The 14,335-nt window shown below is 61.7% G+C and overlaps 1 protein-coding gene across 1 annotated transcript in view; it reads left to right on the forward strand.

Annotated features, from left to right (window-relative positions):
• PRKAR1B (protein kinase cAMP-dependent type I regulatory subunit beta) overlaps window positions 1-14,082 on the forward strand; it is a 91,350-nt gene extending 77,268 nt beyond the window's left edge. The window contains exons 10-11 of the mRNA XM_024763514.1: window positions 12,305-12,386; window positions 12,714-14,082. Of these exons, the coding sequence (XP_024619282.1) occupies window positions 12,305-12,386; window positions 12,714-12,886 (255 nt within the window). The 3' untranslated portion in view covers window positions 12,887-14,082. The remainder of the gene's footprint in view (window positions 1-12,304; window positions 12,387-12,713) is intronic.
• The last annotated feature ends 253 nt before the right edge of the window (window positions 14,083-14,335 follow it).

A 14,335-nucleotide genomic window follows, 5' to 3' on the forward strand; every position in this document is an offset into this window, starting at 1 on the left:
GGATACGGTCCCCGGGGCCGCCTCGCCATGGGACCCTCCCCATGACACAGACCCAAAACTATGTGAGTTTGGCTCACTTCCTACTTCCCTGGCTCTCCTGGCGGGAAGAATTTATGTCGCCTGCCCGGGAAAGCACACGCTCCAGCTGCGCGTTTTGCCGTCGGAGAACAGGAGCCTTTAGCGCGGCAGAGGCTGGGGCGGCTCGAGTCTGAAAGCCCGCTCTGGTCGTGGCCACAGCCGCAGAGGGGGTCACTGTGCTGTCCAGAGAGAGTGGTGCCAGCCTTGGGGTTGGTGCACAGAAAGGAAGTGACAAAGGCTCAACCCCTAGTGACATTTGGCCGACATCGCCGGACTTGGAGCCACTTTCTTGGTTTAAAACAACAGAAGTGACTTCCCAGGCTGCTGCTGTCGGCGAGGATGCTCCGGGTCCTGCTGGCTGGCGCCTGCCCGCCTCTGTGCCTCAGTCCACAAACAAAGTCCCGCCCTGTGAGCCGCGAGTTCTGTGGGGACTTTATCTGGGCTCCCGCAGCAGCCCCTCCTAGGAGGGCATGCCCGTGGTTCTTCCCGCCACCTGCCTGCTGATCACGCAGGAGAGATCTGGAAGGCTGTGGGGTCAGCAGGAGAACCACCTCAGGAGGGTCCTGGTGGCTCCAGCACAGAGCTTTACAGTGTGCGCTTGGGAACCGGGACCTTTGTTACCTACCGGTCCACATCTCGGCACTGAGCCTCGGGCGGGAGGGCCCTTGGGGTTGCAGCCGAATGATGGACGTGGTTCCCACCTGAGACCCAGGGCTGGGGGTGCTTCTGCAGGAACCCTGCTGAGGGATCCACCCACAGGCGGCATTCCTGTCCTGGGGTGGGTGACTCATTCAACAATGTTTCTTGAAAGAAAGGGGAAAAACCACAGACAGAACAAATTATGATTCCTGCCAGCCAGGTCTCCCCTCCGTAGACCTGAGAGGCCGCAAACCCTGCGTTTCAGCTCCCGCCCCGGCCGTGACCTCAGAGAGGTCATCTCAAAGGCTCGCGCCTGCTCTCCCCAGAAGCAAGCCGCTGGGGTGAAAGTTACAGCTTGACTCAGAACATTTCCGGGGCTTTACTCTCAGGACTTTGAGGGAACTGTGGTCCCTCGAGGTCTGTGTTTTTTATCTCAGATCCTCCTGCGAAGGTAGCCAGTGTCTGGCTCATGGTTTCTGGAGGACGTTCCAGCAGAAAGTTGGTCACGCTCTCCAAATGCAGCTGAGCCTGCCGTCAGACACAAGGGGTGTTGGGGTTTGCACTGGCCTGCACCGTGTTTTTTTTAAAAAAACATTTGAATTAATTGTCACTATTTAAAAATCAGGGGACTTCCCTAGTGGCACAGTGGTTAAGAATATGCCTGCCCAGATGCAGACCTACTAGAGAATGGTCTTGAGGACACGGGGAGGGGGAAGGGTAAGCTGTGACAGAGTGAGAGAGTGGCATGGACATATATACACTACCAAATGTAAAACAGATAGCTAGTGGGAAGCAGCCGCATAGCATAGGGAGATCAGCTCGGTGCTTTGTGACCACCTAGAGGGGTGGGATAGGGAGGGTGGGAGGGAGGGAGACACAAGAGGGAGTAAACATGGGGATATACGTATATGTATAGCTGATTCACTTTGTTATAAAGCAGAAACTAACACACCATTGTGAAGCAGTTATGCTTCAATAAAGATGCTAAAAAAAAAAAAAAAAAGAATCCGCCTGCCAATGCAGGGGACACGGGTTTGAGCTCTAGTCTGGGAAGATCCCACATGCTGCGGAGCAACGAAGCCTGTGCGCCACAACTACTGAGCCTGCGCTCTAGAGCCCGCAAGCCACAACTACTGAGCCTGCGCTCTAGAGCCAGCAAGCCACAACTACGGAAACCCGTGCGCCTAAAGCCTGTGCTCCGCAACAAGAGAAGCCACCGCAATGAGAAGCCCGCGCACCGCAACGACGAGTAGCCCCTGCTCGCTGCAACTAGAGAAAGCCCGTGCCCAGCAACCAAGACCCAATGCAGCCAAAAAATAAAATAAAATAAAATAAAATAAAAATCAGGTATTTTACATGAAAACCTAGATCTCTTCTTCTTGAACGTCTGGATCTGGCCACTTTGGATCTGCATCCCTGCCTGGCTGCAGCCGGCTGGACCCAAGAGGCGGCTGCCCCGGGTGTGACACGCTCCCCACTTTGCCCCAGTCCTCACCCTGCCCCCTTGCATCCCCGGCGGGCTCTGCACACACTTGCAGGCCATTGAGTTTGCAGCCTCGGTTTTGAGGCCCAGGGAGTGAGCAGCTCTGGCCAACACAGACAGTCGTCCGTTATTCTCTGGGGCCAAGGCCACGGGTGGAAAAATTGTGAAGCCATGTGAAAGACGGGTCAGCGGGGTTCCTCACAGAGCTTACAGGGACTGTGACAATGGGAGCTTTGAATGTGAGCCCCACGGCTGTGCAGTCTGACCTCACCTGTGGGGTCATTCCCCAGGGACACGCCGATGGCAGGTAGCGGGTCCCAGACGCGCCGTGTCTTGCCCCTGCATCCCTGCTCTGGACCCGCCCTTTGGCTCTGGGAGCGCTGGGCCCTCAGTGTGGGCATGAGCGCGTGTGTGCACGTGTGTGTCCGAGCATCCCGCACTTCTCTAGAGCAGTGTGAGTGGTGTGCAAATTGCTTCCTGTGTTTCCTGCGTGTCCCCACCTCCTCGCCCTTCCACTGACGCCCTTTGGGCCGGGGGTGTCTGTCTGCGTCTTCTCTGCCGCTCTGGGGCTGGTCGTTGCTCTAGCTCATCCATTAAAGGCCGTCAGAGCCGAGTTCCGTGATTGTCTTCGGGGGTGAACCTGGCGCCACGACTGTGTGGTTTGTGTTATGGGCAGCGTGTTCCTTGTAGAATCACCAGGAGATGGTGATGGGTGGGCTGGGGACTCTCTCCAGGGGCTCCTGACGCCTCCTGCCACAAAAGCTGTCTGAGGAGGGCCTTGGGAGAGCGATTCGGGGACGGGGACACTGCTGGTTCTGTTGAGGGAGTTCGGCTTTGTGGCCGAGTGTCCCCCCAACGCTGACCGGGGGGGTGGCAGTGGGGGCAGAGTCACAGTAACAGTGATAGTACGGCCCGGAGTGTAACCCAGCCTCCTTGGAAGGTACGGTTCTCACAACATCGTAAAATGTATTCAAAGTGGTTTCCTTGGCAACTTGCATTTTCTTCCCTTTTCCTCTGCGGTCCACCAAATTGGGTAAGTCACGGTGGTGCCTCAGGGTTCACAGGCGTCACACGCTCAGAACTGAAATGCAGCCGCAGAGACCTCTGCAGCCTCAAGCCACTGTTTCCCGTGGGGCCAGAAGTGGCCACCGGCCGCATCTGAAGGGGGTGTGGTGTCCGCCCCACAGCCGTGTTCTCTCCCAAGACTACCAAGGGATGAGCCGACGTGGCCTTTAGAGGACGTGGCGGGAAGATCTGTGTAGATTCCCTCGAACAGGCTGCTTGCACATGTATGTGTTTCAGCACATCGTCCGCCCCGTGTTCTCGTGACACCCACGAAGCCGACAGCTGGACAGGAAAGGACGTTCCCACTGCAGATGCGCTGGGAAGGGGCCCAGGCCCCAGGACCCGCTGTGAGGGCTGATTTCATGGGTCGACTCGGCCAGGCCTCAGGACGCAGATGTTTGGTCCAACGCGGGTGTCCAGGTGTTTCTGTGAAGGTGCTTCTCAAATGCGGTTGACACCGATGTCAATTGACCTTGGGTGGAGCCCCTGACCTCTGTGGTGAGCGTGGGCCTCCTCCAATCAGTTGAAGGCCTCCTTAAGAAGAAGAGGGCCGAGGTCCCCCAGGAAGAGGGATTCCCCGCAGCTGGCCTTGGCCTTTGGACCGAGTCCCGGCACCCACTCTTCCCTGCCGGCCTGCCTGCAGAGTTTGCACGTCAGCCCCACGGTCGTGTGAGCAGATTCCCTAACGTAAGTCTTTGCCCAAGTGCACAGGCCGTTGGTCCTCTTTCTCCGGAGAGCCCTGACCAGTACCACTGCCTTCCGACCCTTCTGGAACGCTCAGGCCTCTGCTCAGGTGGATGTAGGGGCCCGGCTGCTCCGAGGCCCCAGAGCTGCAGGGGGCGGGGCCCGGGGCTCCTGCCGCGAGTGCTGGCCCTGCGAGCGGAGCGGGGCTGCGGGACCCTGGCTTGCGGCTTCCCGTGGCTGGCAGGCCTGGTGCTGCCCTTTCTCTGTGGAAGCAACGCCTGTGGAGGCCACGCTGGCCTTGGTGCCGGGCCCCCGGCTCCCTGCGCGTGGACCGGCCGGGTCCCGCTCCCCCGCTGTGGACCTCAGGCCGCGCCAAGGCCTCATCTAGGGGAGTGGGAGCGCGGGTTGCCCCGGGCCCCCGCCCTTGGCTGGACCTCAGTCCATCCCTCTGCTTTCCTGGGTGGATGCGGGTGAGCGCAGCCTGGGGCCAGTGACAGGCAGCTCTGGGAGCTGTTTCCCCAGGTGTGGAGGCGCTGGCAGAGACCCGCACCTGCACAGACGTGAGAAACGGCTCCTGCAGACGCCTGATGAGTCCCTAACATCACGTGCTGGCCTCTGGGAGCCAGGCGGGGCTGGCAGAGCTGGGCTCGCGTGACCCCAGGGTCTCCGTGCCAAGCCTCCTGGCAGGGGGCTCCTTGTCTCTGAGCTCTGTGTGCTCACACCAGCTGTCTCTGAAGCTGTGGGCGCTGCCAGCCCCTCGGACACCTGACCCCCAAAGCTCTTGGAGCATGTTCTCAGCCGACCAGAGCAGACCTGCGGTTGTCAACCTGGGGCCTCACAGACGTGAGAACAGAAAGCACCAGTGGGTCTTCCCGGGGGCCCAAGCATCCCTGGCCCCTCAGGACCCGACCTGCAGCAGCCCGGGGGGCCGTAGGTGGCCTGGCTGTTCTCGGAACCTCTTCTAGTTACTGAAGCCTGAAACGCCCTGTAGCCCGAGGAGCTCTCGGCCGCCAGCAGTGGGACCTGCGGGCATTCCCGGCTGCGTCTGGCAGGACAGACCCTGGTGGGCCTCCCCCAGGGAGAGAGGGCGTGTGGGGCTGGCAGGGAGGGGCCCGACGCGTGGAGACCGTGCCAAGTCCTATGAGGCTTGCAGGCTCAGGTTACTTCCTGGACCTCCTCTCCCTCCAGGAAGACCCTGGGAAGAGGACGTGGGTGGGGCCAGGCCTGGGTCTCAGGTCCCCTCTGCTGCAACCCTCCCCGTGGCCAGATTCCACACCTGGCAGAAACTTCGGGGCCTGGGGGCAGCTGGACAAGAGCGGGTTCCCTCCCCGCCAGCTGCCAGGCAGGCTGCACAGCTGGAGGCATTGCCATGGAAACGTGAGCTTGGATATATCATCTCCTCTCTTTGCAAATCACTTCTACGAATGTCCACAATGTTGAAGCGACTGCAAAGCAGCCCCTTCGTCGCTGCCATTGCCCGGGGGCTTTCCTAGCTGATGCTGCGCCACTCACGTCTCAAGGGTGTTCCAAGTTCGCCGTCGTCTCGGGAACTTTTACGGAGACCGCCGCAGGCCACAATGCACGGATCCGAGGTCACAGCCATCTGTGACTCAGCCCGTCCATGCCCCCACCGTGTGCCAGGCCGAGGCTCAGTGTACTGGGGGAGGGGGGTGGGGGGGCGACGGCCGCCGCTGGGCAGTTTGCTGTGACTTTGCAGGGGAGGGAGAGCCCCCACACCCCTTGCCACAGACTGGCCCTGGGTCCCACATGGAGAAGGGAAGGCCAGGGAGGTGGAGCAGTGACCCCGGGTGGCGGTGTGTTGGGTATTGACGTATGAGTAGGAGTCCTCCAAATGGAGAAGGTCGGGGAAGGGGAAGGGCATCCAGAGGAACACTGGGCACGAGGCCAGGGGCGCCAGGTGTGGTGGGAGGCGGGGTGCTGGGGGCTGAGTCGGGGCGGGGGGCGGTGCCAACTTCGGGGCAGCAGGACCACACACACCCTCCGCTCTGGACAAGGAGTTTGGACGTCCACCCCGTGTCCCCTGCAAGGTCAGGGACATCTCATCCAGCTGCCCAAGCTTCCCTGTGAGCCAGATGCCCACAGCCACCCCGCCCTGAGGCTCCGGCTCCCGAGGGGCCTCCCACAGGCCTGGTGGGTTTGCTCCCGTCCTGGGACCCTCCCTCACTCGAGAACCAGTCTGAGGGGCTCACCCTGGCCCTCCGCCCGACGGGCGGCAGACCTCACGGCTCAGCCTCGGGGGCCCCGCCAGGAGGTGATGAGTCTGGTCGGCACCTGCGCAGGGTGAGTGCGGTCTCCGTCTCCGTTAATTGCTGTTGGGTTTCCGTGGTCGGTGCCAGACCCTCCTCGTCCAGGGAGTGAGAGCAGTGCCCCTGGCCACGGTCAATATCAAAGGACGGCAGTCTTGGTCCAGAAAGTAGCAGGAAGATAAACTTTCCTTCTGGACTGAACCAGAAGGAACGCTTTTCCAGAAGCCAGGCTGGGCTGGGGGCCACACTGCACCCGTGTCCACTGGTCCCAGCCGACTCGGACCTCTGTCCTCCATGCCAGCCGGGTCACCAGTAATGAGAGGTATCTGGATCTCAGAGGAGTTCTTTTTATTTAGAGACTATTTTTTAAGGGCAGTTTTGGGTTCATAACAAAGTGGATGGGAAGGTGCCGAGATTTCCCACCAGCCCCTCCCCGCCCCCCCACGGGCACAGCCTCCCCTACTACCAACACCCCCGCCAGGTGGTGCGTCTCTCACGATCGATGAACCTGCATGGACATTTCACAGTCACCCGAGGTCCACCGTGGTAGGGCTCACTCTGGGTGCTGTACGTTCTGTGGGTTTGGACAAACGCATACGGACAGGTCGGCTGTTGCCGTATCACACAGAGTAGCTTCCCTGCTGTGAAAGCCACCTCTGCTCACCTGGTCGCCCCCTCCACGCCCCAACGCTCAGTCTTTTCACTGTCTCCCTAATTTTGCCTTTTCCGGAATGCCACGTAGTTGGAAGCACACAGCCCGAAGCCTTTCCTCACTGGCGCGCCTGTCACTCAGTGGTACGCGTGTAAGTTTCTTCCGTGGCTTGTCAGGGCTTGATGGCTCATTTCTTTTTAGTGCTGGTCTGGATGAACCAGTTTATCCGTCACCTGCTGAAGGACACCTTGGTTGCTCCCAGGTTTTGACAGCTATGAATAAAGCTGCTGTAAGCATCCTCGTGCAGGTTTTCGTGTGGACGTGAGCTTTCAACCTGACCCTGTGGGTAAATACCAAGGAGCACAACTGCTGAATCTTAGAGGAGCTGGAGATGACCCCCGACCTGGTGTCTGCTTGGTGCTCGACAGCACCTCTCCTGATCCCACGGGGGGGCTCTCACACCCGGGATCGCCCAGGCCCTGTCTTCGGCGGCTCTGAGGTCCACCGAGAGGGTCAGAGGAGTCCAGGGGCCTCCCAGGTCCTGACGTATCTCCTTCCTCGTCACCTTGTCATCTGGGGGCTGGGGCTGGGGACCCATCCTCTTGGAGCCCCCCCCTTTTGTAGGCCCCAGCCCGTGCACCTCAGTCACCCTTGCCCTGGTGAGGACGGCTCCCAGTGCCGGCCAGGCGGGCACTCCTGGGCTTTGCAATGACCTGACCACATCCCCTGTGGGCGGACACACTGAGCCCACACGCGGTGCCCCCAGGTTGACACGCTGTCGTGTGCCTCGGGCCTCCTCGGCCGTGTGTCCCCGGGAGCTTCCCGTATGTGAAGATTCCGGTGAGGCTGCCAAGTCTGCTTCTAGGTGCCGAGGCCTGGAGCTCAGAGCTTCTGAGTTCAGTGATGAGAGCCTTTCCTAAAATGAATTTTAAAAAATTATGCCTGTAAAATGTCACTTGCTGGGATAAGACCAGTGGCACGGAGGCACCTTCAGAAAAGGGTGGCGCCACCTCCTCTGCCCCCGTGACCGTTTGTGTGGGTCCCTCCTACAGTCCTTCTCATTGACTTGGCTCCTTCCTGATTTTTTTTTTTAATTAACGTAAGAAACAGTTTTAAAAGTTGGGGATGCACCCCCCCAAAAAAGTCTAAAAGCACCATCTTCCTCCCTGCCCTCGGGCCCCCTCAGGAGGCTGGAGGAACCCTGAGGGCCTGTGTTTCCCATCCTCAGCCGTTCCCAGCTCCGGTTTCCCTGGTATCCACACACAGCATGAGGCGTTCCCAGACAGACAGATGTGGAACTCATTTGCTGGATTCCGAGGTCCTGCTTTACCCCGGACGGGATTCCTGGCACCAGGGGCGGAGAGATAAGCAGCGTGCAAAGACCGTTGCCATAAAGACGCCTGATTTGTCCGTGGAAAGTCCAGCAGATGCGCTGTCTTGGACGAATCCCCGTGCGGGGGTGTCGACTCCCTCAGCCACCACTGCCCGCTGGCCGGGAGCTGGGTGGCCCGAGGGCGGCTTCTGGCCCCACCACGGCCGTGCTGCTGCAGGCCTGCGCGCGCTGGTTCCCCGAGTCTGCGGTGGCCGGCGTCGTATCTCTTCTGCAGACGAGGAAACCGAGACTCGGGCTGTGCCTTGCCTTCCCCTGACTGCGGCCAGCACGTCGTGGAGCCGGGCTTGGACCGTGGGGAGCCTCCCGGAGCGCGGGGCTCAGGCCGTGTCGAGGGCACTTCGGGTGGAGGCTGCTGTCCTCACACCTTCCCATACCTGCCTCCTGTGTTCTTCTTTCAGTTGTCCTTTAGCTTACGGGAGGTGATGCTGGTTCCTGCTTATGGCTGTGATACTGTTTCTTTTAAGATAGATATTTATTCAAATAAAATAAATAGTGTTTGCTCTCCCTGAACTTGGTGTCAGTGGGATCTGAGAGTGACTGCTCACTGCACGGCTGGCCTTCACACTGACACGCTCGTGTGTCCCCTCCCCTGCTGGGCCGGATGCGCACGAGCTCCAGTCTCTGCCCGGAGCGGCTGCGGGTCCCTGGCGGGAGCTCCTCTCTCACCAGGTGCCGTCCCTACTGAGCCGCTGACCCTGACGTCCCCCAGCCCCACCCCGGGCCGCACCGTGGGCGCGGGGCCAGCGGCCCACAGCCCTGACCTGTCTGCTCTGACCCCACCAGGGTGTGGATCCTGGGGCGCCCGTGCCTGCGTAGGCTTCCCCGCCCTCGAGCGGAGTCTGGCTCACAGGCAGGAGGAGTGGGTGACGGCCCGAAGGCTGGAGGAGATGGAGGTGGGCCATGTCCCTGGGGAGGGCGAGGCCCGCACGGGCGGGACCGCGGCTCCCGGCTGTGCCATCGCCCGACCCGGTCAGGGGGGCTCTATGCCGGGCTGGAGGGGCTGCTTCAGGGAGCGGGAAGCCTGAGGCCCTGCTTCAGCGAGTGCGTTCTCCTCGACCTTGGCTGGTTTCTGTCTCATAAAGGTCACGCGTGCCCGTTGTCGAAACCAAAGAGTTGATGTGGGTTTCGACTTTGTAGAAAAATTTAAAAAATGAAAAGCGTTGAAAGGAGAACGGGCCTTTTGTAACCCCTTCTCCTCCAGACTCCAGCAGTGACGTTTTCCTCGTGCATCCTCCCTGGCTGATTCCTATGTGACCTGATTTATTTTTAGAGTTGGGTTGGAATCAATGAGAAATTTGGGGAATATGATCTAGAGTTTTGGCAAGTGTGTTTCTCCAGCCCCCAGAATTCCGGCTCTCAACTCCCTGAGGATGTCTACGCTGCCTTCACGCCCGTCTGGGAAACGAGCTTGGACAGGACGGCTATTCCAGGGCTGCGGTGATTTCGCTGGGATGGGAAGACCCGGGCGTGTGCTGGTCACGCCTGTGGCCCGTGTCGTGGGAACGCCGGGCCCTGCTGGTTGGAGGTCCCACCCCATCGAGTCCGTCTGCCCGTTTCCCTCGCTCCCCGCCCTCGGGCTCGGCGGCTGTGCCTTCCCAGGACAGGAACGTCCTGCCGTTGCGTCAGGGCTTGTGGGTGGTGGCCTGTCAGCCTCAGCTGCTGCAGCAAAGAGCCCCCGAACCACTGCGGTGGAGAACGAGGAAGCGTCTGTCTTGCGAAGTGGTGACCCCACGGTCATCACAGGCACGCCTGGGGGCCGTGGCTCTGTCCCTGTGGCCCTTCCTCTCGTGGCCCCACTGCCCCGTGGGGGCTGGGCTGTCAGCAGCGGGAAGAGAGTGTGGTGCAGTGCACACCCTGTTGGGAACAACATGGTCCCGTGGTCATGCGCTCCTGCAGCCCTGGGACGTGTGAGGACCGAGCGGAGCGGCCGCCTGCTCCCTGTTGGTCCTGCTTATTCGGGGCTCCCCCTGAGGACCTTTCATCTTCGTGCCGTCCAGCCTGGAGGGTCTGTCATGACATCAGTCTGAACGGGTGCGCGTGCATCCTCTGTGTCAAGGTCCCGAGTGGGAAAGCTCCGTGCATCCCAGTGGAAACAGATTTCATCTCGTCAACCTGCCGTCGATCGCAAGATGGGCCGGTCCACATGTGACCAGGACGGGAATGCTTGCAGTGGCCACGGGGGATGCGGTTGATTCCAGAGGAGGCAGAGGGCAGGGAGGTGTCTGCACGGGGCGGGGGGCAAGTGAGAAACAGAACGGTGGCCCACCCGAGCCCGTCCCTGCTCTCCTGTGCCCAACTGAGCCCTAATCCTCACCGCTGTCCCAAGCGGGCAGGGCAGAGCCTGAGGAGTGGCAGCCAGTCGCATCACTTGCACGTGACCTGCTCTGGCCAGTGAGCTGTGAGGGGAGGTTGCCGGGAGCTTCCAGAGGGTTTCCCTGCTGATGGCATGGGGGAGGCGTTGGGTGACCCCTGGAACTGTGGCAGCCACGGTGCCAGCACAGGGACTCGACTGAGGCCACCAGAGCAGGAGGCAAGGACAAGCCTGGGTCCAGACACGTCTGTGGGCCGCTGAATTAGCCAGCCCTGAAAGCCCTGTCTCAGTCTTCCGGTTCTGCGGGAGAGCAGTTACCCTTAGTAGCCTTTAGACACCTTGACTTGGGTTTTCTGTTGTTTGGAGCTTGAAGCATCTCATCAGATGCTTTAAGTCTGGAGTTTCACTGAGTAATTCTATCAACTGGAACTTCAGCTCCGTCCCTGGGGTCCTGAAGAGGAAAATGATCCAGTTGTAAAATGGAAAATTGTCTAAAATGGGAATGAAAGGCATGTAAGTTATATAAGTGAAAAGGCTGCATGTAAACGATAGTTAGGTTAATGCAACGTTGTCGCAAGAAAAGCGCCGCAGTGCCGTCATCCCTGGACCTGACTGCCCTCCACTGCAGGGGCAGTTGGGAGCGGGACCCCACTCCTCTCTGTGGGGGCAGCATGGGACCACGTGTCCCGCAGGCCCTGTCCCTCGGCTGGGGTCTGTGGGCACACGGCCCAGGGAGCACTCCTGGAGTGCCCGGGCCGGGTGGAGATGGCCTGCTGCTTCCAGGTCCGGCTCCCTCTGTCAGCCAGCTTCGTAAGCACCCCAGACGCCTGCGAGCCGAGTGGCCCTGTGGCTGGAGTGGGGCCGGCGTGGGTCCGCCCAGGGCGTCCGGAGGTCCCAGTCGCGGCAGGCACCGGTGGGGTCTTTTGACCGAGTCTCTTGCGGCCCGGGCGGAGGGGGTACCAGTTAACCCGGGCGCGGCCAGGCTAGCGCTCGCGAGGCCGGGTCTGGGTGAGCCAGGGTGAGCCGGGCCCACCGCGAGACAGCCCAGGCTCCTCTGTGCGTCCAGGGCATCGGCAGCGGCCGGTGAGGCCAGTGGGGCTGGCGGGGTGATTCATAAGGCCTTGCTGCTACTCCTTGGGCGTGTGGGGAAGATGCCGGGTTCCGACGAGGCTCCAGCCCCAGGGTGCCCCCAGACGGCGGGCCAGGGGGCTCTGCGCGCGGAAGCCACTGGTGCCGGCTCGTTGCTGCCGAGGCTGCGGCCCCCGAAGGCCGAGTCTCTGGTGTGGAACGCAGCCTCGCCAAGCTGCCTAGGCTGGCGTTAATCATTGAGCCCCAGTGTCGCGGACACCCCGCCTGGAGGCCAGGGGGCCGCATCGCTTAGCGGGGCGGCGTGACCACGAGGCCGCACGCCTCCCGTCCTTGAAACTTAAGCCAAGGTCAGCTCGGAGCAGCGCTGCCCTCGGAGGCACCTCCAGATTCTGCCCGTGCCCCGCCCGCGGGCAGACAGCTTGGGGCAGGAGCCAGGCCGGCGAGGATGGTGGTGCCCAGGAGGTGCCCTGGGCCAGAGCATGGCTGCAGCTCCCAGACCCCACGTCTCACTTTTAGGTGGGGGGCGTGGAGCCAGTGGGAGGGGGATGCGGGCGGTGCCCCTCGGGGGTGGCCTTGGGCACCCCCGCCTTTGCCCGCCCCACCCCAGCCGGCCGACCCTCACGTGTCTGCTTGGCATTTGCAGGGCACTGCCTCCGTCCTCCAGCGCCGGTCCCCCGGTGAGGAGTATGTGGAGGTGGGGCGCCTCGGGCCCTCCGACTACTTCGGTGAGTTGTGGGGTCCGCTCCCTCCCGGGGTGGCGGCCGTTGCACGGGGCCCCAGGAGGGCCTGAGGTGAGGTCCGCAGGGGCCGTGGGAGGACCTGGCCGAGGCCTGGGCACCCTGGCGGCCTGTCCTGGGTGCCGGCTGTCCCGGGAGGGCAGGACGTGGGTCAGGACCAGGCCCGGCGCCATCTGAGTTCCAGGCGATGGTGTAAGTACATCCCAGTGCTTTGTGGGCTGCGCTCGCGCGGACGTTCACTCAGGTGCGGCCTCGCGTCCTGAGGTTTCGCTTTTCCCCTAAATCCGCAGCCCTGATGCTCTCTCTCGCCCCCAGGGGAGATCGCGCTGCTGCTGAACCGGCCCCGGGCGGCCACCGTGGTGGCCCGGGGGCCTCTCAAGTGCGTGAAGCTGGACCGGCCCCGCTTCGAGCGTGTGCTGGGCCCCTGCTCCGAGATCCTCAAGAGGAACATCCAGCGCTACAACAGCTTCATCTCCCTCACCGTCTGAGCCGCCGCTCCTGCTGTGCGCGCACGTCCAGCTGAGGCTGGCAGCGGGCACCGCCCCTCCCTCGGGCTCACCTGGGAGCGAAGGGGTCACCTCCAGAGGTGGCGGCCCCTCCCCGTCCCCCTTCCCTGTCCCCCACTGGCTCCTTGTAAGGGACCCGCCTTCCTCCCCACGTCTTCTGGGGTGGGGGGCCAGCTCCGGGAGGCGCTCCTCTCCTATCTGGCTGGGCAGCACCCGGCAGCCGACCCCTGTGATGCGAGGCCACCCGGTCTGTGGCCGGCGTGTGGGGCGATGACATCCCAGGGGGTCCCCACAGGCACTCTTGGGCTTGGAGTGAGAAGCTGAGGCTGAAGAGAGAGAGGGTCCAGCCCCTCCCTCAAATGCCCACCCCCACCGCCCCACAGACGGTCCTCCCAAGATGCCAGGGGTGGGGAGGCCCTGGCGGCTTAAGCTAGCTCCAGCCTCAGAGGGCGGTGGCCCCCAGGAGCCCACGGCATGTTTAGGGGAGTGGGCGTGACCCTCCCCTCTCCTGGAAAGCTGGGCGCACCGACCAGTTTGCCTGACCGTCAGAGGCAGGGGACATCCTCACTGGGCTGAGACGCCCAGGAGAGGAAGGGCACGCCGTGGGAGCCTGGGGCTTTCCGAGTTGCGGTGAGCGCTGCTCTCGGGGCCGGGGGAGGCCCCACTGCCTTCCACGTCTTCGCAAAGCAGCTTCTTGGAGACTTGGGAGGAAGTGGACGGATTTTCTAAAACACTTTCTGGATGAAGTTGTCAGGAAGAGTCCCCTGTGAGTCATTCTCCAGCAGACAAGCCTCCCGTTAACCAGGAGTCTCGCCCTGGTGGGAAAGCCCGTTATCCGAGCCTCTCCCCTCCCCATGTAGGAAGAATGTGAGTCAGACCAGCCCTGGGCCCACACACCTAAGTCATCAGTCAACCGATTCCCCCTCGGAAGTGTCGTCAGGCCGACTCTCACGTGAGCTGGAGGGGCCTGGGGCCCGTGCCTCACGGGCCTCCTGGTGACCTGAAGGACACACGCAATAGTGCAGTTACCCCGTTGCTGCTGCCCGTGCAGCCCGGGGAGGCTGCCTAGTCGGGGTGACCCTGCCGCTGCCGGCGGGCGTTTCCGTGTTGTGTAAGCGCTGCCCTGTTTATTGTGATGTTCTGGATGCTGCATGTGCCATTAAATGTGCAATGACGTACATCTTCCTGACTCCGCGTTTTGGTCTGAAATCTTTCATAGATGATTTTATTCCTTATGTTTCGTTTCTGTTGTGATAAAGTAGCCATAACATAAGACTTCCCCTCTTCACCATTTTTCAGTGTCCGGTTCAGGGGCATCAGGCACATTCATGCTGTCGTGTAACCATCCCCGCCATCGTCTCCAGAACTTTCTCGTCGTCCCAAACTGAGGCTCTGCCCCCGTTACACACCAACCCCCCTCCCCTCCCCCAG

This window comes from Neophocaena asiaeorientalis, unplaced genomic scaffold, assembly GCF_003031525.2.
Source record: "Neophocaena asiaeorientalis asiaeorientalis breed wild unplaced genomic scaffold, Neophocaena_asiaeorientalis_V1.1 scaffold223, whole genome shotgun sequence".
NCBI lineage: Eukaryota > Metazoa > Chordata > Mammalia > Artiodactyla > Phocoenidae > Neophocaena > Neophocaena asiaeorientalis.